Source organism: Syngnathus typhle, linkage group LG2 (assembly GCF_033458585.1).
Source record: "Syngnathus typhle isolate RoL2023-S1 ecotype Sweden linkage group LG2, RoL_Styp_1.0, whole genome shotgun sequence".
NCBI lineage: Eukaryota > Metazoa > Chordata > Actinopteri > Syngnathiformes > Syngnathidae > Syngnathus > Syngnathus typhle.
Genome location: NC_083739.1, coordinates 10988705 through 11011668, shown reverse-complemented (window position 1 = coordinate 11011668; position 22964 = coordinate 10988705). Strand labels below are relative to the sequence as shown.

Sequence of the window (22964 nt, the reverse complement as noted above, 5' to 3'; positions counted from 1 at the left end):
AGATTTATTGGCCATCAACGAGCTGAATAGAGTGGTAGCACAAATGTAATAAGATTTTGTTTATCAAAATAACCGATTCGAATAAAGTCTCATATGATTTAAAATTGTTTGCTGTTACATGAGATATAATAAGCAATCTGTGCGCGCGCATAGGACGGTGGCAGGGGGGTGCGTGACGTCACGAATGTGCGAAGGAGCAACATGGCGGCAGATTACTGGGAGCAGGAAAAATCCCACACACAGTCACGCTGAACCGAGCCAAAGACAAGCAGGGCGACGCCGGGACCGGGCCTCCCGGTGAGTAACCCGCTGCTGTGTTCGCGTTGGATGTAACGGGCAGAGGAAAAGGGGAAGCGGACGCGATGTTAGCGGCTGATAAGCCGGGGATCACGCCGATTCGCCTACATTTATAATGCTTGAGGTGCAGCAAATAGACGCCCCCTCTACTACCCAGAGCTTGGTGGGTGCAACCTAAACCATGGAATAGCCGGGTCCCACGAAATCGCCGGGAAGTGGGACGGCACCGTCGCTAACAGCTAACAACAACAAGCTGGAATCACATCATACGTTATCTAGCGAGTTTTTTAATTGATAGTGTTTTGCGAATATTTAGCGATCACATATTATCCTGCCCTTAATGTATCCCACAATGCACTTTGTGAAGAAGAGCGCTAAGACTATCAAATACATCCCAAGAGGCGTTGCGCCCGTGAGCTCATACGGATTCTTTTTTTGTTTCGGAGTGTTTGGTTTGAATTGTTGTGCGAAAATGCCTCACGACACTGATCAAGATTAGTTTATATTCACCTTATAGAATGGACACAGTTTTACTGTAATTTATATGTGCAATATGTATAACGAAATGAGACAAATGAAATAACGGCGAGCTCAAGCAGTACTTTAAAACTTTTGAAGTGTAAATGAAGTGTGCTATTTATGCCACTGTACTATCACGTTTATTACTGAGGTCTGTCCTGGCGCAACCAATATGGGTGGAACTTCCGGCAAGAGACTTCCGGTCAAATGCTCCCATTGGTTACCATGAGTTTTGCTTCATGAAGCGGTGTTTTTTGAACGCTTTTCAAAGTGATCATTAGCTCTCATTGCATTGAAATGTGTCTTGCTTGTTGCACTGCTGGTGGTTGTATTAACGAGCAGAAGAACTTGAATCTGTTACTACAGGAGTGGCTTTCCCAGATGAAGCCCTGAACTGATTGTGTTTTTAAAATTTTTATTGCATTAACCAATAAATGCTCATTTTGTGTTTTGTGAGACCATGTTTGGTCCAGTGTACAGTAAAGGAGACCTTTGTCATAACTAGGGATGCACCGAAATAAAAATTCTTGGCCGAAAGTGAAAACCTTGAATGAGGAAACCAAGGCCGAAAACCGAAACACCGAAAGAAATGATTGTCAGTTATTACTGTTATTAAATAAAGGTTCAATAAAATGAAACAAGGCAAGACATAACACTGATTTAACTACTGTAGATCTTCAATTATTCACATTGCCATTGTGCTTTATTTTAGCAGTCCTCTTGAGAAAGACGTCAAAGCCTTCTCGTTTCGTTCCTCAAATTGCTGTCGTGCTACATGTTAGCCTTCCTCGATGACATTCACTTCATGTGCGCAGGTGCGTCGTCCACGCTGGCTGCCCCGCCCCCCTCAGCTTCACGACCCCCCCTCATGGAGAGGATGAGGAAGATCAAGCGGCAGTTGTCGCTCACCTTGGGGAGGGGAGGGGCTGGGGGAGGAGAGCGCACACTGAGCGACCACCAGGACATTACATCACACAGCGACTCAGGTAATATTTGTTCCCAACAGAACCAGACTTAAAAAAATCAGCTGCATAATTTAGTGAAATTCAATAGAGGGTTTAGATGATTTTTATGTTTTAATCTTCAATTTTGCACCTCAATTTTGTTGTGTCTGCACCACACAATGACAATAAAGACTTTGTGTTTTTTGTTGTAACCCTTTCAGAGGCTGGCTCGCTTCGTCCCTCATCGGGGGGAGTGAAGGTCAGAGGGTCATCTTCATCAGTTCAGTCTCTTTTCCAGTCGTACAGCCGCCGGCCTCGAGGTCTCGGACGCAGTCTGAGCTCATATTTGAACCACAGCAGCCGGCTGGGTAGGAGCCTTAAATTAAGTCTTCCATTTTTCTGAGCAAAAATGCATCTTGTATTCTTTCTCTCTCCACGTACAGTGATTTTTGCTTTATTTCTCCTTATACCGTGCAAAAGAGTGCTTTGGCTCTGTGATTGCCTCTGCCAAGCAATGTGGAAATGATTCTATAGTGACTGTTAAATTGGCGACACTGCCTGCTTTTTGCCTTGCATTTCTTTCGGTGTGTTCTCACATTGCTTCCTGCCTTCCCGTGTCCAAGTAGAGATCGTACATGAGGACGTCAAGATGAGCTCTGACGGAGAAAACGAGCCTACGTCGTCTTCCGATGACGTCCAGAGTCCAGTTCGAGTTCGACTGAGGACCAAGAAGATTTCCACTGAGGTAAACCAACTTTATTAGTAGCTTTTATACTATATTAGTAGCTTTTATAGCTTCTTTTTCATCTATAACCACCTGAAACAACAAAGTTTATGCAGGAATTGAGGGAGGGGCATAGCATAGCTTGAAACATGTCTGTTGACTTGGACTAACTCTGCGGTGAACATTCTTTTCAGTAAGCGAGCGCAATCTTTTATTTTTTAATAAGTCCTTAAAAAATTGAATAATTCTGGTGAAAGCATTATTTAAAGAAATTTGAGTTGAGATTCTGGTGTGTGGCGTGCTTGAATCCGTTTTCCGTAACGCCCGAGCCAGTGTCATAGCAGATGGAGACAAATTCATACACTTTTACTTACTGTAAAGATGAAGTTCTGCCTCTAAAAGTGATAGCATCTGCCTTTCTCTACTCTCGTTTCTCCTTGAACTTTGACTTATTTGACAAGTAGCCAGTAACGTAGTTGCAATGCCCAAACATCACTGCCGGTTGCCATAGTAGAACAGGTTGGCCGTTGAACAGCATGAATCACGAGTCCCAAAATAACATCATTATCATCGGTTTACATTTTGCCATCCCTGTTTACATAACTGAAACGTGAATACACATACGTTCACGCTGACACTCTGTTTGGTTCATTGTGTGTTTCTCAGGACATCAACAAACGTTTGTCCTTGCCTGCGGATCTCCGTCTTCCAGACGGCTACCTGGAGAAGTGCAATGTGATTGGTCCAGCTCTCTTTGAACAGCCAATTAGCAGGCGGTTGCGTAGAGTCTCTCTGGTAACTCTCTGTCGTGTCGTGTCGAGTGACGATGGATATTATTGTTTGCTGGCGTTGATCCTCCCGTGTCCTTTTGTGTGCAGTCAGAGATTGGCTTTGGCAAACTGGAGACGTACATCAAACTAGACAAACTGGGAGAGGTCCGAACTGCTGCCTGTCTCTCACTTCTCTTTTTGTTTGTCCCGTCTCTGACCAGTCTTATCTTTGACGTTTGTGTTCAGGGCACCTATGCGACCGTGTACAAAGGCCGCAGTAAACTGACAGACAACTTGGTGGCTTTGAAGGAAATTCGTCTGGAGCATGAAGAAGGAGCTCCGTGTACGGCTATCAGAGAAGGTGCTTGTGGAGGTCCCATGCGTTGTATGCGTTCATGTTAGTGAATGATGCCTTGGGGATATGGCTGGGATTTTTTTTTGTTTTTCTTCACAAAAATCTGATTTCGGATTGAATCTATCGTGTGACTGAGCTGTGCCACAAATAGCAAAAATCGGATTCATCTGAATATTTGAACCCCGCCCCTAAAAGCTGTTTGTCTGCATCAGTGTCTCTGCTGAAGGACCTGAAGCATGCCAACATTGTGACGCTTCATGACATCATCCACACACAGAAGTCCCTCACACTGGTCTTTGAGTACCTGGTGAGAAGATGCAGGCACATTTGTGTCGCTCTTTTCACATGGCTGCATGCCTCAATGAATGAATTTGTGTGTTGCAGGACAAAGATTTGAAACAGTATCTGGACGACTGCGGCAACGTCATCCATATGCACAACGTCCAAGTGCGTCATCTTCTCATTCTTGAACTCTTTGAGCCCGCGGAGGTTTTGACCTGACCCATCTGTTCTCTTCTTTCTCAGCTTTTCCTCTTTCAGTTACTCCGAGGTTTGGCCTACTGTCACCGCCGGAAAGTTCTCCATCGAGACCTCAAGCCCCAAAACCTACTCATCAACGAGCGAGGAGAACTCAAACTGGCTGACTTTGGTGAGAGCCTGTGGTCTTTGTTTGTCTATGTGCTTCTCTACGTGGATGAAGTGATTTTCAACATGGTGCTAGAGTTTGCTCATGTGGTTGCAAAGTTCCCCCGATAGGTGGATTTTCTCCTCCATGTGGTTCTAGTCTGTCCATGTTTCTATCGTTAATGCATGTGGTTCTATTCCATGTCCTTTTGCTTCGAGTATATCAATGTGATTTGATGTTGCAGGTCTGGCCCGGGCCAAGTCGATCCCGACCAAGACGTACTCAAACGAGGTGGTAACCCTTTGGTACCGCCCACCAGACATTCTACTGGGCAGCACCGACTACTCCACACACATTGACATGTGGTTAGTTACCATGACAACACACACTTGTCTTTCATCTACATGGACCTGCCTCATTTGTCTGTATGGATGTGGATGTGTATGTGTGTGTGCGCGCGCACGCTCACGTCTAGGGGTGTAGGGTGTATCTTGTACGAGATGACAACAGGTCGGCCGTTGTTTCCTGGTTCCACAGTGGAGGAGGAACTCCACTTCATCTTCAAGTTGCTGGGTCAGAACCAAACTTGTAATACAATGGATCAGAGGTGACACAAACCCATGTTGACAGAGTGTCTGCGTGCGTGTGTGTTTTCACGCTCACAGGAACACCAACTGAAGAGAGCTGGCCAGGAATCAGTTCCAACGAAGAATTTGTGGCAACAAATTATCCTCAGTACCCCGCGGAGAACCTCGGCGATCACACGCCCCGGTAATTACTACCTCATCCACAACCACAGTTACTCTTGTTGGCAGGATACCAAATGTGCCCAATAAGGATGCGCAACATGATGATCTTGTAATTGTGTCTTTTTCAGGCTCAGCAGCAATGGTGTGCAGCTGCTGTCAACGTTCTTGCAGGTCAGTGAACGCCCCATGCACACGCACACACCAATCATACGTGTAGACAAATTGTATTTGTGTATTAAAGCATAAGTCATTTGTGCTATTATGCGTGTGTGTAGTTTGAAGGAAAGAAACGGACTTCAGCAGCTGAGGCTATGACTCATTGCTACTTTAGTAACCTTCGAAACAGAGTGTGCAGACTTCCTGACAGTAAGTACACATTATAACGCTACTGTAACCATTACTGCATTACTATTACCACAAGTACGACAGAACTAGTACTACACAACAATGATTGATTAATACTTCTACATAACATCAATTACTACTTGAATACTCGAATGGTATTACTGTACTATTACTACTACTTACAACAGTACCTATCAAGCTATTAAGCGAGTGCTACTAGGCATAGTTATTACTGCAGTACCCAGTAAAGTGAAGACTCTGCTTATTCCAGCGACGTCAATCTTTTCTCTGCCGGAGATTCAACTGGAACGAGAAGCAGTAAGATCAGCAGATCAAGGTAACGCGCATATACGGCCTACATGTGGACCCTATGGGTTTGTTGTACATAAGTGACGACAGTCTTTCTTCCATCAGTCAACAGTCTGAGCAGGAGACGAAGTCTTCTCTTCTGACATGGTCAGTGAGGCAAAGGTTTGCGTGCAGACGCCATAGTGAATGAACGACCAATCGTGAGACAGGACATTGTGTCCATGGCAACAGGTCTTCCATATTTCTGAACGTCACTGCTCTGAGGTCAGTTTTAACATTCTGGTCGCCTCATTGATCACATCTCACGGTTATGGAGTGATTAGCCACGGCTGGAGCTAAAGTGTTTGCACAGGAAGTGATGTATTCTTCCGGAAGCCATGTTTTTGCGTGTGACTGTAGAGCAACGTTTGTGTTTATTACTGTAAATAATCACACTACACTTGTCTGTCCTGTTGATTAGGGACGCCTTAAAAAGCCCTCTTTGGTCCACTTTTTTTTGTCATCACGGCAACAAAAACCTTGTTCACACCAGCAGCCACTAATCTCCCAAATTGTTGACTTATCCAACTTTTTGAATTTAAGCCACCTGATATATTGCTAGAAAAAAAAATTGCTAGTTCTTTCTATAATTAATATTATGATATTATTAATTGAATAATTACTGTTCTTGCATACAAGAACCCTTCAGACAGCCCCTAAATTTCTCAGAACATGAAAATCATAATTCCGTATATTTATTTAGTTTTTCCATTCCACCAAGTCTTGCCCAAGCCCTTGAAAATGTGTTCCACAACCTTTTCGAAAAATGAAATTAACGATGCACGCTCTCCAATTGCATGTAGAAAAGTAATAATTGAGACTGAATACAATTCTACCTCGTTCCCAGGGATCTTAAGAAAAGCCCCCTGAAAAGATTGATTAGGTTGTTTCACTTCTCACTTAATTGTTAGGCAGGCGGGCACACAACAATTTAGATACAAAAGATGAAAATATCACTTTTGACATAATATGTCCCATGTAAAACATTGAAGATCTCACATGGCTGCGGTGTGAACAGGTTTTCATTTCGAATTGGCCAGCAGCTCTCCGTTCAAGCTTCTAGAACACGGCTGGGCAAATTTGTTTTGTGTTCAAGGGAAAAGTGTCAATGTATGTGAAATAGATTATTTTAATAAGAAAATACCCATTCATATTTTTTTCAATTTATTATTCATGGTTCATTTGATTCTATTGAATTATTTAATGGAATTAAAAAAAAAAAAGTGAAGTGTATGTACAATTAACAAATATTTTGTCAGCAATAACCATATAATATAACTGAGATTTAAAAAGAAGAATACATAGATTTTAGAAAGACTTCAATGTGTAAAACAAATATTTTTGGACTCTTGAATCTTATAAATGTTGGGTAGGCCAAGATGAAGAACTATTGGTGCTGTATATATTTTGCCCATTCCTGTTCCAGATTCTTAATAGGGCGCCCCTAATCAACAGATTCAGATACATTTGACGCAACAGTGTGACGACATCACACGTCTCCGATTGGTCGGCGTCGGCAAGTCGACTCTGTCTCTGTCTCACAAACGGTCCAATCAGCTCGCAGAATGTCCAATACTAACACTAGATTGCTGTGTTTGTTTGTATTTTTCTGATGATGATTATTTATATGGACTTGTAGCTCCAGGAAATGGGACTGTGTTTAATTGGTGCTGATCAGAAGGAGTACTTTTGCTCATGCTGAAAAAGATTTGACTTCACACAAAATGTGAATGCAACATGGGCTGAGCCGAATTGATCATGTGACTGTTGAATGTAGTATTGTTGGCTGAGTTTACATTTTCATTTGTTATTGAGAAAGGCAGAGAAAACCGAATTGTTGGCAAACTTTTTTCATTTGCACAAAAAGGGAAACCTATTATTTTGCAGTGTCCTGTCATGTTTTACTCCTGTCGAGTATTTTTGATTTGTATTTAATGTTTTCGGATTCGATTCTGTTTTCTCTGCATCTTCTGTAAATGACACCAAAGCTCTCTGCAATATAGCGCAATGCATGATGGGACTCGTCATCGTTCTTCCAGTGTCTTCTCCTCGTGTTGTACTCGCAATATATTTACACCACCAAATATTAAAAGTTTTTATTTATTCTCAACGCTGCAGCTTATTCTTGTGTGTTGTCGGGATATCAAGTCAGCACATTTCTTAACATTACATGAACAGCTAAAATGGTTGAAAAGTAGGATTTTTGTTTGTTAGAGGTCTTTAACAAAAAAAGTGGTTTTATATGTGGTTTTAGTGAAAATAAAACCAGATATAAAAAAATAATTGAAATTTGTATGAATTTTTATTGTATTTATATTTAATTTTTGTCTTTTTTTACTTTTATTCTGTATAATATTTTTTGCTTATATTTCCATACACGCATCCCCAATGTCATCAATTTGTTACCTTCACCACTAGAGGTCAGTGTCACAACTCTAAACGCCTATGCACGCACACACACACACACACACATTTTACCCACTGCTGATTAGAACGCCTGTTATGAGGTGGATCATTTCCCCCTCTGTCTGGTGAGCTTGACCAAATCAGAACTTCCACAGTGGGGCAGCCAGGACGTGAGCCCTCCGGCCGGGAGGAAGCACTTCCTCTGTAAGTGAGATTCTTTATTACTACAACACATTTGAACAACTGTCCTTGTTTATTATTGTCAGTGTTAATCAATTTATTTGGAAGTGTTCGTTCACCAGCTGACATTGGTCCAATGTTGTTTTATTCATGCGAATCCAGGGCTCGAAACTAACGATTGCCCGGGGCAAGTAGCGATGGCAGACGGGCAAGTAGAATTTTTCCTCACTTGCCTGAACTTGCCCTGCCATAATACCATGTTTTCAAGCTGTAAAAAGACGATTTTGTGCATAATTTCTCGCAACTTCTGCCGCTTCTGGTCCGACATTTTGTTTTCTAGGGAGCGGTTAGTTTCTCGTGTAAGTCTGCAATACATTCCTGAATCAGATATAGATATTAATCCTGCTTGCACTATTGCAGTAGTTGGGGTGGGTGCAGGGGTTCATTTCATCATCAAATTCAAGTGCACTATTGTGTTTAAATAATTCGAATTAAAATGTACCTTGTAGTAATATTCACTGTGCAGACGGTAAAGTTGCACATCTTAAAGACAAATGTAACTTTTTAGCTGGGGGTTTGGTGAGCTCCTACCAGAGGTGGTTCGGCTGAGTAAAATGGAATCGCCTGTTGTGCGTCAAAAGCACTTAACGCCGTGCTGCAAGTATTTTTCACAGGACATTGCTGTGGGCATCGGTCCTTTCACATGGGGGCAACGGACCTTGACGTCACACGTCAAAAGTACAAGTGATCTGACACTCCTGCTTGACAGAGTGTTCGAGCAAACAGGGCCAATGTTTTGAATGATGGAGGGTCATCTCTGTAGTCATACTTTGAACGTGAAGGAAAGTGTCTGTTGAAATGTAGTGTATTTTTATTCTGGTATCATGCAATGTTTATCTCACTAGTAAGCCTAAGTGTGACCGGGTCATGTTCGGGTCAGGTTCGTGTGGGATTGTTTGGGGCTTGGTCCAGGAAGGTAGACTCGTTGGCGCCAGACACATCTGGCTTCCATTAACAACTGCTAAGATACACACGATGTAGAGATGGGGAGGCAACTGCGGGGTCATAGGTCAGCCAACAGCCCCATCTGCGCGCTCCCGCGTGGAGGGAAGCGCAAGAGTATAAGGTTTAGGACGAGAGTAGACAAGGGGACTCGACATCTTGGCTAGGGCGCGAGACACTTCTCTCCGACATCGGTTGAATAAAATCTTTCCCCAATCAGCCATGTGTGACTGAAGTTTTCCTTCCCCAAGCCAGCCACTTTTTTACCATCTTGTTTGGAAGACCAGCTGACCATCGAAGAGAATTCACCACAGAAAAAAAGCAATGCTAAGTGAGGCCAAATTGTTTTCAACAGAGTGGCTGTAACTTAACCTCCATATTGGCGCAATCGTGTTGGGCGGGGGCTCCCATTCACAAATTTTTGCTATTTGTGGCAGGGCTTCATGAACATTACAGTGGAGTAATCCCTCCTTCATCCTCCAGACCATATCACAATAAGTGAAATCTGCACTATACAAGTACCCTATTCAAACACTTTCAAGACATGTTTTGTAGTATTTGTGGCACTTAATTATTTTTCAAAGGTCTGTATTTTTTTAAAAGTAATACAAACACATACTGCATACTACGAGAAAGCAAATGGATAAAAATATACAATACGACAGTTTCTGGGTTTTTTCCCTTCACTGAAAACACTTATCAGTGTGTTTTATGCCTCTCAAAGAGCAAACTTTAGTGTTTGCATCAACCACTCAGAGCATATCATCTCAGAATTGTGAATAATGAGCCACCATCAAGTGGCGATGAGTAGAATTACATCTAACAAGAGGCAGAACAAATTAGTAAGAAATTGTTCTGAAAAAAATCTTCAAACCTGGAATTTGCAAAGAAGGAGTTATTATTGTATTTCCTTTCAAAGAATTGAATTAACTGATTAATGTATTGATTCGTCTCAGGCACCACACACTGGCAGGATGAAGATAGTCAAGTGAGAATCGGAATCATAATGTCATCGTCAGTCCTCCTCCTCCTCCTCCTGGATCTTTCGGTCCAGGTGTGGGCCTCCCACCAACATTTCCACCCCCACTCCATCAAAATCCCAGGTGACATCACCCTGGGCGGCCTGTTCCCCATTCACGCCCGCGGACCCCATGGCCTTCCCTGTGGCGAGCTGAAGAAGGAGAAGGGCATCCACCGCATGGAGGCCATGTTGTATGCGCTGGACCAGATCAACGGCGACCCCTCGCTGCTGCCCAACATCACGTTGGGCGCGCGCATCCTTGACACATGTTCACGGGACACGTACGCCCTTGAGCAGTCGCTGACCTTTGTGCAGGCCCTCATCCAGAAGGACACATCCGACATCCGCTGCTCTGATGGGCGGCCGCCCCTCATCCGGAAGCCCGAGCGCGTCGTGGCAGTGATCGGGGCCTCTGCAAGCTCTGTGTCCATCATGGTGGCCAACATCTTGCGCCTCTTTGAGGTAACCTGCACCGCCGTGCTGCTTTTTTGTCCTCTGCTTATCGCAACTGACCACTTGGGTTGGTTGCCAGTAGGACTGTCCCCATTGATATTATTCAAATCAATTCTATTGATTATTCCACAGGTAATTGAATGACAGTGTTCAACAGCAAATTTGAATCTGGTTTGGTGTTAAATATCCCAAAATATATGTATTTATTATTATTATTATAATTAATTTATAATTATTTTTCTCCAAATTAAAAGCAGATATTTGCAAATGTTTGTTTTTTTTAAAAAAAAAATTGGAACGTTGATTCCAAACTTGCGGTCACTTTGTTTCGAGCACTTTTCTTCTCCACAACTTACCCTCCAGATACTGTTAGCAAAATTCCACTGATTAGCTGTATTAAGACTGTAGTTAGAAGAAATTCTTATGATTGGCTGCAAACATTTTTGGTGATGGATAATTTGTGGATTAATTGATGAATTTTTTGTAATTTAAATTTGTAAATATTTCATCACATTAGAAATGTGTGATACACCTTCTAGTTTAATGGAAATGACAGGGCAACGGTCTGCACATGATTGATTAATTATGGATCAATTGGTGTCTGCTTCACTGCTGCTTTCAATTTTTTTAATAACTTCTGCATCCTTGCGGGTGTATTCATGCATGGAGAAGTTGGGCGGGGGGGGTTGGGGGGGGGGTCAAGGAACATTGCACTGAAACACGACGGGGTTCACACACAATCAGGTGAGAGTTTAAAGATGACCTTTATAGAAAAATAATACAATAATTATAACAGAAAGTGAACATGCCAACATGGTTGTCATGGTAACCTTTTTCTTTTCTCATTTTGCAGGTTTGAAATGTTGTCTGTTTTTTGTGCAAAAGTGCTTGTGTTACAACACTGACTAATCTGTCAACACACACACACGCACACACACAATGTGTCCTAATGTGATTGTTACTCACTAGATTGAAGTGTGACACACATTCATGCTGTTGCACAACTCTAATCCTTTTGATTGCCCTTTGTTCTGTATTATGTGTGTATGTATGAGTGTGTGTGTCTCACACACACACACACACACACACACACACATAAATATGCATATATATATGCGCACCCAAATATAAGACGCAACAGCTAAAACTATGGAAAAATCCCGTTTTGTTACAAGCCGCATTGGACTATCAGCTGCAGATGTTATAATGTTTCATTTCCATATATAAGAGAATATAGACATCTTCATACAATATCATAAAAATCATGAAAAATCCATAGGTAAGCCACACTGTACTATAAATCACAGGGCTCAAAGCTTGTGTAAGTATTGGCTTATAGTCCAGAAACTAAAACAAATGTCCTGTAGATGGACTTTCAGGGTTTGTTCTAGATGTCTTAATTTGGGTCCTGATATATGTACGTATGTAAAATTACTTAAAATCATAGTCCACTTTACTAACTACTGGTCGCTCAGATCCCTCAGGTGAGCTACGCGTCGACTGCTCCTGAACTGAGCGACAACAATCGCTACGATTTCTTCTCCCGAGTGGTTCCACCGGACTCGTACCAGGCACAAGCCATGCTGGACATCGTTAAAGCTCTGGGCTGGAACTACGTGTCTACCTTGGCCTCTGAGGGAAACTATGGTGAGAGCGGAGTGGACGCCTTCGTGCAGATCTCAAGAGAGGCTGGTGAGGTTGTTTTAGTGACATACACAGATAATGTATTTTTGTCATTTCAAGAGCTGTCAATTATTGTCTGCATTTTGTTCCGGGAATTTATAAACGTGACGTCGTTACAGATCAAACGTAAAAAAATAGAAAAGATGGGCACATCGACAAAATGTTGTGTCCACCGGTGGCTCCAGTGACGGATATTATGTTTGTATTATTGCCAATGTTTTTTGCGATGGGTTCTGTTGGATTGTTATTTTATGAAGTACAAAGAGCTTTGTTACAGCGACAGCTGTTGTGAAAGCGCTAAATAAATAGATGTATTTGATTTAGTTTTGTAAATGTAAAATGCAGTTCGTTTTTGTTTTTAAAAATCATTTTAGTTTTTATTATTTCTGCATAAATTTGGCTTTTAATAAAAATAATTTTGCTTTGTGCGCAGCCATTTATGCAATTCTAATAAGAAGAATGAATCATTTCTAATGCTATATAGAAATTACATGTAAAGGAAGACTAATTTAGTATTTCATTTTATATGACCTAGTTTTGGCATGAGTCATGTTATGTCAATGTAATAGCTGTGTTTATCCCAGGTGGCGTATGTATCGCCCAGTCTGTGAAGATTCCCCGTGAGCCGACGGACGGCGAGTTTGACAAGATCGTCAGTCGCTTGATGGAGACCAGCAACGCCAGGGGGGTCATCATCTTTGCCAACGAGGACGACATCAAGTAAAACGCTGGGCGCCAAATCACTCCCACCTTTGGGGCACCTCACTTAATTTAGGCGCCCCTGTGGTTGTGCCAGACAGGTCCTGGAGGCGGCCAAGCGTGCCAACCTGACGGGACACTTCCTGTTTGTGGGTTCCGACAGCTGGGGGGCAAAGAGCTCGCCCGTCATGGAGCTGGAGGATGTCGCCGAGGGGGCCGTTACCATCTTGCCCAAACGAGCGTCCATAGACCGTAAGGACGCGCTGTCTGCCCGTGTGTGTGTGTGTACCGAGCATGTATTGTCTGATTATCTATTTGTACAGGTGTGTGTGTACTGTCTATAGTGGTGCCTTGAGATATGAGTTAGTATGTCCTGTCAGCATGTTTGTAACTCAAAACTCATGTGTTTGAAATAATCCTTTTCCACTGAAATGAATGGAAATGCCATTAATACATCGATTCCAGGCTTTGATCAGTACTTCGTGTCTCGCTCTCTGGAGAACAATCGCAGAAACATTTGGTTCAATGAGTTCTGGGAAGACGATTTCCGTTGTAAACTCACCCGACCTGGTGTCGAAGTGGACCCTGGCAAGAAGAAATGCACAGGTGGGTTCAGATTCCATTGGATGTCGGTCGGGTACAACTGATTGTCATGTCTTATTTTCCGAATCCGATTCATGCCGTCATTGATGGATCGGAAAATGATGACGTTACAAACGATCACAAATTTGGGATAAATTTTGTCCCTCCCTCCTTGTCCCCCCCCCCAGGCCAGGAGAGAATCGGCCGGGACTCTCCGTACGAGCAGGAGGGCAAGGTTCAGTTTGTAATTGACGCCGTTTACGCCGTGGCCTACGCCCTGAACAGCATGCAGCAACAGCTCTGTGGCGACCGACCCGACGGCGGCGTTTGCAGCGCCATGGACCCGGTGGAGGGACGCTCCTTGCTGAGCTACATCCGAGACGTCAACTTCAACGGTCAGATCCCTTTACGTCCAATGAAACACACAAACACGATATGAACATCAGTCAGTCCATTCACACACACACACACACAAAGCAGAGTCGAAGGGGCTCACCAAGTCAAAAGCGGGTGTTTCTTTCTTTCTTCCCAACAGGAAGTGCCGGTACCAGCGTCTTATTCAACGAGAATGGAGACGCTCCCGGCCGTTACGACATCTTCCAGTTCCAGATGACCAATCACAGTCACCCTGGTTACCACGTCATTGGCCAGTGGACCAACAACCTGCGTCTCAATGTAAGTCTTGGATCGGTCCCAAGCGTTTATGGCCTATCGTGTGACCGTAGGAGATCTAATGTGCGTGTGTCTGTCAGTTGGAGGAGATGCAGTGGTCCGGAGGAGATAAGTCACTGCCAGACTCCATTTGCAGTTTACCCTGTAAACCTGGAGAGAGGAAGAAGATGGTCAATGGGGTCCCCTGTTGTTGGCACTGTGAGGTAATAATAACCTTGTCTGTCTGTTTGCATGTTGCTGAATTCTCGCACCTCCGCAATCATCACGGCATGATCGAAGAAGGCATTTGAACAATAATTTCGACCACGCCCAATGTCTCCAGCTCTGTGACGGCTATCAGTACCAAGTGGACCAGTTCACCTGCGAGACCTGTCCGGCGGACATGCGGCCGGTCCCGAACAGGACCGCCTGTCGTCCGACGCCGATCATTAAACTGGAGTGGAACTCGCTGTGGGCCTTGGTGCCCGCCTCCCTTTCCATGCTCGGTATCCTGGCGACCTGCACGGTCGTTATCACCTTCGTCCGATTTAACGACACGCCCATTGTCAGAGCCTCTGGACGGGAGCTCAGCTATGTTCTACTGACAGGTTGGTGACATGTGAAAGACAGGCACACACCATATATAGTAGTAGGTATACAATACATAGTGGTGAAATACATGGACACTAAAGAAAATGTATGATGTCATGATGCGACATGCTGTCCTCTCTCAGGGATCTTTTTGATCTACTTGATCACGTTCCTGATGATCGCCGAGCCCGGCGTGGTCGTGTGCGCGTTCCGTCGCCTTCTGCTGGGCCTGGGCATGGCCATCACGTACTCCGCTATGTTGACCAAAACCAACCGCATCTATCGCATCTTCGAACAGGGCAAACGCTCAGTGACGCCGCCCAAGTTCATCAGCCCCACCTCGCAGCTGCTCATCACCTTCATCCTGGTCTCGGTCCAGGTGAGAACATCACTTCCTGTTTCTGCCGGCCTCATGTGTACTGTAGGTCAGCAAGAAAAGTGGAAGTTAGTTCGGTGTAGATTTGTTGTTTGATCATTTGGTTTGGTTAAATGTGGTTTTGTTTGGTTGTCTGCTTGTTGAATTCCCTTTCCAACAATACTTGTTTTGAGAATATTGACCCAGTAGTTCTTGATATAGGGGGTTCAAAGAAATACTTTTTCCCAAATTATTCAAATTTGTTGGACCTTAGTTTCCGAATCCCTGCCCTGATTGATTTAGAATTTTGACTTTATTATCATTAGAATTAAAATCTGCTTGGTTAAAACCACTGGATGATTTGCATTATTGGTTATTTACTCAAATGATTTGTTTAGTTTGGAGATTAGGTAGGTCAATTGGTTGTTTTATGCGGGGGATCAATTGAAGGCTACTTTTTTGGTCAGTTGATTGATTATTAGTAGATTTGTCCATCAGTTGGTTTGATTGGTTGGCTAGTTTGGTAGGTTGGTGAATTAAGCTGAGCGAGATGGAAATATGAATCAGACCTGTGTGTGTGTGCGCTTGCGTCAGGTGTTTGGCGTGTTTGTGTGGTTCGCCGTGGTGCCGCCTCACACCATTGTCGACTACGACGAGCTCCGTCCCCCGAACCCTGACTTGGCCAGAGGGATTCTCAAGTGTGACATGTCTGATCTGTCAATCATCTGCTGCCTCAGCTACAGTATCGTGCTCATGGTAAGCGGTCAAGCCCCACCCACTGAGCAAAGCGACCCGGCGACGCATGACCCACTTGGTTTGTGTTGTTAGGTGACGTGCACCGTGTACGCCGTGAAAAGCCGGGGCGTCCCGGAGACTTTTAACGAGGCAAAACCCATCGGTTTCACCATGTACACCACCTGCATCGTCTGGCTGGCCTTCGTACCCATCTTTTTTGGTACAGCCCAATCCACGGAAAAGGTGAAGACCGCAACTGGAGCCGTAATCTAGATTGCATTGTAGCCTCTGAAGACGGTGTCCTCCCTACAGATGTTCATCCAGACGGCGACTTTGACCGTGTCCATGACTCTCAGTGCGTCCGTCTCCCTCGGAATGCTTTACATGCCCAAAGTTTACGTCATCCTCTTTCAGCCTGAGCAGAACATCCAGAAGAGAAAGAGGAGCTTCAAGGTGAGGAGGAACGGATAAGGTGACGTTCTCATGTGGTCAAGTCGTCTCCAATGGTGACACTGGTTGTCCGGCAGGGTGTTGTCCAGGCTGCTCAGGTGTCTCACAAATCCATCAAGCTGAATCAGAATGGAAAGAGCATGTTTGAGCCCGACAGAACGCAATAAATGCAAGGCACGCTTAATATGGATGAAGGTACAAGGAACACTCTTGTTTCAGCATTCATCTTTTTTGTACATGCTTCGCTCAAATGGCAAATAGTGGTGTTGCATTTGAGTTGGTCAGTTTGTGCTGTTTTCTTCACAGGGCCTCATTTGACCAATCCCTGCGAACAACCTGATGACGTCACTGTCATCTGAAGTTCACGTTTTCACTCCTCTGCAAATGGTTCCATTTCAAATAGGTTTATTCACAAATGATGTATTCATTCAACAATGTGTCCAGGTTTCTTTCAGCATAATTTGGTCCAAATGTGCTTTGATGCAATAAATGCGCGTTATCGTGTTCAAACATTTCATACATCAAGAAAATAAACACGTTGGATGATGATGTGTCAGTCAATGTCGCCCCCTGCAGGAAGAAATGAGGCAGCCTTGCTGCATGGGGTTCAGCACGTGCATAGAGGCTTACGCACGCACACACACGTACGTACATATGTTAGATTATAGGTATTGCGTTGCTGGTTTGCATGTCCGCCTCAGAGTTTAGAGGTTGCAGGTTTAATTATGGCACCCTGTGTGGAGTTTGCATGTTCTCCCCGTACCTGCGTGAGTTTTTCTCGGGGTACTCTGGTTTCCTCCCACCTTTCAGAAACATGCATTGCACCTGCCGCTCGGCCGCGCCCCTACAATCAGCATGATCGCTGTCACTGGCTGCCACTGGCTTGCTGAGCGGACTATATCAGCGGAGCCAGTGCAAGTCCAGATTGTCAGTCCGTCCCGTGATGCTATTCGTGAGCTCACTGCGGTTGACCTGTCTGACTCTTGTGCTGACCTGTTTTTACCAGTCTTGTCTTGCCAGCTGTTCGCCTGATCTCGACCAAGTCCTGATCGCCCCCCCGCCCTGGCTCCACGCTCGACCTCAACTACGACCTCCGTAAGCACACGTCGTCTCTCCGTGCCTTGCCCGTCGCGCTCTCCAGCGGCGCTCCATGTCAAGCCTCCCTTGTCGTCGCCGCTCACCAGAATCACCCAGCTGCGAGCCTACGCTTCCACTTCCCCTTATTAAATAAATGTGTGTCACTCTGCATTTGGCTGTACTGCCCGATTCCTGACATGCATGGCAGGTCGATTGAACACTCTAAACTGCCCATAGGTGTGAGTGCGGATGGTTGGTCAGCTCTGTGTGCAACCGGTTCAGCCAGGGAGCCACTCTGCTTCATCAAAAAGTCCTTTTGAGGTACTTGCAGGCAATTACAAACTATTTTTCTTGGAGGGCATCAATTGTGCATTTTCATTAATCTCGGGGGATAATTTAGGATATTTTCTTTAACAACAATGTGTACAGTAAGAAACCATGCCATTGGACAAAATCTCTGTGACAAGTTTGTCCTAATTGGGTGTTTCCAGAAAGCCCCCCAAATAATTGCTTCAAATCAAAATAGCTGTTTTCTGACATGGCTTTTGGGGAAATTTTTGTGGGTCTGCCCATGATAGAGATGCCTGACAAATTTAATGTTGGTAAGTCAAAGGGGCTTCAGGGGATCAATTTTCCAAACATTTAGTGAGAAAAGCTCTCAAAATGGTGACAAACACTAACAGAGAAGTAAAGTGCAGAACGTTAATAATCGTCACTCGGTGCAAGTGCGCTGAGGCGTGTCTCAACTCAGTGCCCGACGTGCCTGTGGTGAGACTTATTCATCTGAAAGTGATTCATGCTCAGTCTGACTGTGCTGCAATGGGGATGCTGTTGCCAGGCAACCGCCGCCCATGGCCTCTCATCTGCGGTTTAGCTCCGAGGTGTGTTTCCTCGGCTGTCAAAATCATTCTCCCATTTCTTGCTCCCAAATAACTATCAACTGGGAATGCAATTTTAACACCCTATTTTTTTTATGCTCACCAAAGTATGAAACCCCAACCCTAGTTTAAAACCCTAATTTGAAAATATAACAATAGTTTGAAACTCTACTTGGAAACACTAACCCTAGTTTAAAACCCTAATTTGAAACCTAAACCATACCATAAACCCCTACTTTGAAGCTCTAACCCTTGAAATGTGACTTTAAAACCCAATTTTGAAACCTCTACTAATATAGGAAAGTCTCGTTTTAGAAGTTCAACCCTAGTTTGAAACCCTACTTGAAAACCCTAACGCTGCTTAAAAACCCTCATTTGAAACCTCAACCCTAACTTGAAACTCTAACTGGTCTTTAAAACTGTAATTTGAAACCGTAAAAAGTTTGAAACCCTAATTTAAAAAAAACCCCTAGTTTAAAACCTCAATCTGAAATTTAAACCCTACTTTGAAACCCTTGCCCTTGTTTTAAACTCTAACTTTATTTTGAAACCCTCCTTGACAATCCTAACCTTTGTTAAAGGGCTCAGAAGAGCATCTGGTTTTCTCCATGATGTCATCAATCTCTGATTAATCATTAACTTCTGCAAGCACGTCAGCAATGGAGACACAATGAGCTGGCAACCCAATGACAAATACACTGTGTGTGTGTGTGTGTGTGTGTGTGTGTGTGTGTGTGTGTGTGTGTGTGTGTGTGTGTGTGTGTGTGTGTGTGTGTCAAAGTCTGCTTTATTGTCAATTTCTTCACATGTCAAGACATACAAAGAGATCGAAATTGCATTTCCTACTATCCCACGGTGACATATTACACATTCAAGTAAACAATACGAAAAGTCAAAATAAGAAGGCACGTACAATGAATAAATTAAGGCAATGAAAAATTCCAAATGTTTCTGTTTTGAAATGTAGCTCTAACACGTCACACAAATGTAAGATAATAAGAGCAACTTGGGTGGAAATTTGCTTAATTTAAACTTTTCTTTTCTTTTCTTTTCTTTTCTTTTCTTTTCTTTTCTTTTCTTTTCTTTTCTTTTCTTTTCTTTTCTTTTCTTTTCTTTTCTTTTCTTTTCTTTTCTTTTCTTTTCTTTTCTTTTCTTTTCTTTTCTTTTCTTTTCTTTTCTTTTCTTTTCTTTTCTTTTCTTTTCTTTTCTTTTCTTTTCTTTTCTTTTCTTTTCTTTTCTTTTCTTTGTACTCTTACCGCGGTGTGTGAGTGTTTGACCTCCGCTGCGCGTTTTGATTGAGACTCAAGGCTGGCCGGGAGGGCGATGGCGTGTGCGCATGCTCTGTGCATCTTCATCTTCCTCACCCTCAGTCTTGCGGGCGCACTTTCTTTTGGCGCAAACGCGTCACAAGCCAACACCGCAGCGGCACAATAACATTGGCGAGGTTATCTCGTGAGAGGTTGGGGACGCCATCTGCATGTCACGACAGCAGGCGCCGGGCTTCAAAGATGAAGGTAAGCGTCTCCATCTTGCTTGTTTTCTTCCTCAACGGAAGCCCTCTCAAGGCTGCAGCACAAATTTAATTGGTGTATGATGAAGGTACAACGCCTGGTGGTTTATTCGAAGCCTAAAGAATGAACGGATAGATGTGCGAGATGATGCACGTGACGCGATGTGCTGTCAATGGAAGGACAAGATGAATGAAGGACGTGTTTTTTTTTCTTCTCCCGAGGACAAGTGCAGTCAGGGTTCCTACATTTAAATTATGCTTAAAAACGTGCTGCTTTTTTTCAAAATCAATGCAAAATCTGATATTTTTGCACGTTTTTTTTCTTCCCATTTTGCTTTTATTTATTTTCATCTTGTTTTGGTGCTTTTGTTTTCCAGAATTGCAGGACAGTTTAGCCACGAACAATTCTGAAAACCAGACCATTGGGGGGGGGGGGGGTTAACTTATGTCAAAGAAAAAACAAGATTTATCCAGCTAAACCATCATTTTATTTGTATTAAGCAAATTACAGTTACTGGGCTATAAATCAATGCTTATGTTAGTTTTTGCTGGTCAAGACAAACTTACCTCTGATTATCATGTACAGTAAAGTCTGTAAAGTACACTGCCCTCCTTAGTTATCGGAAACTACTGCTACTTTAACTTCTAATACTTCGACAATAATATTGGAACAACATTTAAAAAAAGCAGTTAAACCCAAACTTGAAAATAAATAATAATAAACTTCCCTTTGCACAACCTCTCTAAATCACCCAGCAACCTGGTTCCTCTCTTCACTCACCTCTTTAGCTCACTCCACCGATTGTCAATGCGGTTGGTGAGGTCTGGGCACTGAGATGGCCGTGGGAGGAGCTTGACTCTGTCTGGTGATCTATTTCTAAAATTAGCAGTATGAGAGTATGCTTCCGCAAGAAAAATGGAATTTATTATAAGGCATCGGGTAGTTAATAGTGGTGTTTTGTTTATTTGCCATTGTGTTCTCACTATTTTTGTGAGGGGGGGGGGGTCCTCCCCCCTCTGCTCGTTGCATTTAGAAATGGGATTTGTAATGTACAAATTGAAAACCTAGACAAAAGAAGATGTAAAACTGAATAGAAATTGTCCTCCAATTCACTGAACTTGATCAGAGGGAAGACTGAAAGTTTTCTGTTTGCTTCCGTCCTTTTCAGCCCCACTAAGCAATGTCCCAGGCTTCTTCAGCGACTGTTTTCTGGAACTGAAATCACAGCCCACCTCTTCGGTGTAGAAATCAATCTGCAGCCAGTCAGCCAGCATGTCGCAGCCGCCCAGCAGAAAACAGCAGCTCAGGAACAACTGCTTGGACTGGGCCCTGTCCTTGGTAGTGTGCATGGGCCTGCTATGGCCTCCAGGGGGGGCATCGGTGGCACCCTGCATCTGCGCCTCCAACATCCTAAGCTGCTCCAAGATGAACCTGAGCAGCGTACCGATGAGCCTGCCGCTCTACACGGCCGTCCTAGATCTCAGCTATAATGACATTGTGAGGCTGAAGTCGGAGTGGACCACGGTGAAGCTCCCGAAACTCCGCAACCTGCTATTGAGCCACAACGGTATGATCTTCCTGTCTTCGGAAGCCTTTGTGAACGTGAAGCACCTGCGCTATCTGGACCTGTCCTCCAACAGCCTGCAGCATATGGACGAGTTTGTGTTTGAGCCGCTGGTCAACCTGGAGGTTCTCCTGTTGTACAACAACAAAATCACCCAGATTGAGCACTCAGCCTTCCTCACCACACTCAACCTCCAGAAGCTCTACCTAAGCCACAACCAAATCTCCAGATTCCCCGTGGAGCTCATCAGGGAGAAGTCTCGCCTGGAGAAGCTCGACCTGCTGGACGTGTCGTCCAACAAGATTAAAAAGCTTCCTCTGGATGAGATGGGGGCGCTGCCCGCCTGGTTAAAAAACGGCCTCTATTTCCACAACAACCCGCTGCCGTGCCACTGTGACCTCTACACGTTGGTCGCCCACTGGGCCCTCCGCAAGCTCAACTCCGTGGTGGACTTCAGAGATGACTTCACTTGCATCCTGCCGGGCCCGCAGAAGAAGCAAGTGGATGTGTTTAGCCTGAGTGGCGACAGCATGAACTGCAGTACCTTCAAGGAGGCAGAAGAGGAAGCCTTTCTGGAGCAGACGCTGATCCTGGGCTGCGACACCAAGCGTAGGAACATGCTCAAGACCTGGATGCTTCCCGGTCCATCTGCGCTGATTCCCGACGGAAACCAGACGGCCAAAGTCTTGTCGGACGGCAGCCTGCGAGTCAGTCCAATCCGGTTAGAAGACTCTGGAACCTACACCTGCTTGGCTACCAGCGAGGCCTTCAACGAGACCATCTATGTGGTCCTGAAGGTGCACAACTTCACCATGGACGGCAGTGGCGATACCCTCAACACGGCGTACACTACCTTGGTGGGCTGCCTGGCCAGCGTGGTCCTGGTTCTGGTTTACCTCTACCTGACGCCGTGCCGCTGCTTCTGCTGCCCCGGCAAGGGCAAAGGCCAGGGTGACGACAGCATCCGCTCATCCGTGCTGAGTGTGACGCCCACCCACGGAGGCGACCCCTCAGCGCTCAACAGGCATGTGGTCTTCACAGACGCCAAGGAGGCGCGGGGCCAGAACGGAAAGCTGAACCCCAACGAGGACCAGGATGACGAAGAGGCGGAAGCTCGCACGCTGATGAAAGGAACCAGGAAGAAGTCCGTCGCGGAGTCCATCAGCTCCGTTTTCTCAGACACGCCCATGATGGTCTGAGGGGGGGGAGGGGGGGGGGCAAAGATGAGGAGGAGGAGGAACAACACGCAGGATCGTTTTTTTTCCAGCATTCTAATGTGTAGCACTTATTGAATGACATACTGTGAAGGAACAAGGAGTGGACATCTCAGGATGTTTTCCAGGTAACTGGACTATTCAGCAGTTTAAACAACAACCCAAAGGTGAATGGAAGCAACTGCTCTCTTCTGAGTTATTGACCTTGAAGAGTCCAGTTGCCCTCCTTTTACTCA

General features: G+C 44.5%; 3 protein-coding genes across 5 annotated transcripts; all 3 read left to right on the top strand.

The window, feature by feature from the left end:
* The first annotated feature begins 158 nt into the window (after positions 1-158).
* On the top strand, positions 159-7786 carry LOC133169725 (cyclin-dependent kinase 16-like). 3 transcript variants are annotated; one of them, XM_061302151.1, is made up of 18 exons: positions 159-297; positions 1632-1802; positions 1982-2128; positions 2384-2505; positions 3151-3279; positions 3363-3419; positions 3501-3615; positions 3822-3916; positions 3994-4056; positions 4135-4258; positions 4479-4599; positions 4710-4807; positions 4900-5005; positions 5112-5154; positions 5259-5349; positions 5600-5665; positions 5743-5784; positions 5869-7786. In XM_061302151.1, exons 2-17 carry the CDS (start codon positions 1685-1687, stop codon positions 5778-5780), a joined length of 1533 nt encoding a protein of 510 aa, XP_061158135.1. In that variant the 5' UTR covers positions 159-297; positions 1632-1684; the 3' UTR covers positions 5781-5784; positions 5869-7786. The 3 variants fall into 3 exon arrangements, with proteins under 3 accessions (XP_061158135.1, XP_061158144.1, XP_061158126.1); XM_061302160.1 differs by having other exon boundaries at positions 2387-2505; positions 5743-7786; XM_061302142.1 differs by having other exon boundaries at positions 5743-7786.
* A 344-nt stretch (positions 7787-8130) lies between these two features.
* On the top strand, positions 8131-17031 carry grm6a (glutamate receptor, metabotropic 6a). The gene is made up of 16 exons (XM_061301741.1): positions 8131-8286; positions 10221-10747; positions 12214-12430; positions 13006-13141; positions 13218-13372; positions 13586-13726; positions 13891-14097; positions 14238-14377; positions 14455-14577; positions 14697-14961; positions 15088-15323; positions 15894-16055; positions 16128-16277; positions 16347-16487; positions 16562-16679; positions 16791-17031. The coding sequence occupies exons 2-15, from the start codon at positions 10271-10273 to the stop codon at positions 16649-16651; spliced, it is 2640 nt and encodes an 879-aa protein (XP_061157725.1). The 5' UTR covers positions 8131-8286; positions 10221-10270; the 3' UTR covers positions 16652-16679; positions 16791-17031.
* A 2785-nt stretch (positions 17032-19816) lies between these two features.
* On the top strand, positions 19817-22713 carry amigo1 (adhesion molecule with Ig-like domain 1). Its single transcript, XM_061302360.1, has 2 exons — positions 19817-19953; positions 21119-22713. Exon 2 carries the CDS (start codon positions 21223-21225, stop codon positions 22711-22713), a length of 1491 nt encoding a protein of 496 aa, XP_061158344.1. The 5' UTR covers positions 19817-19953; positions 21119-21222.
* Positions 22714-22964: the final 251 nt, after the last annotated feature.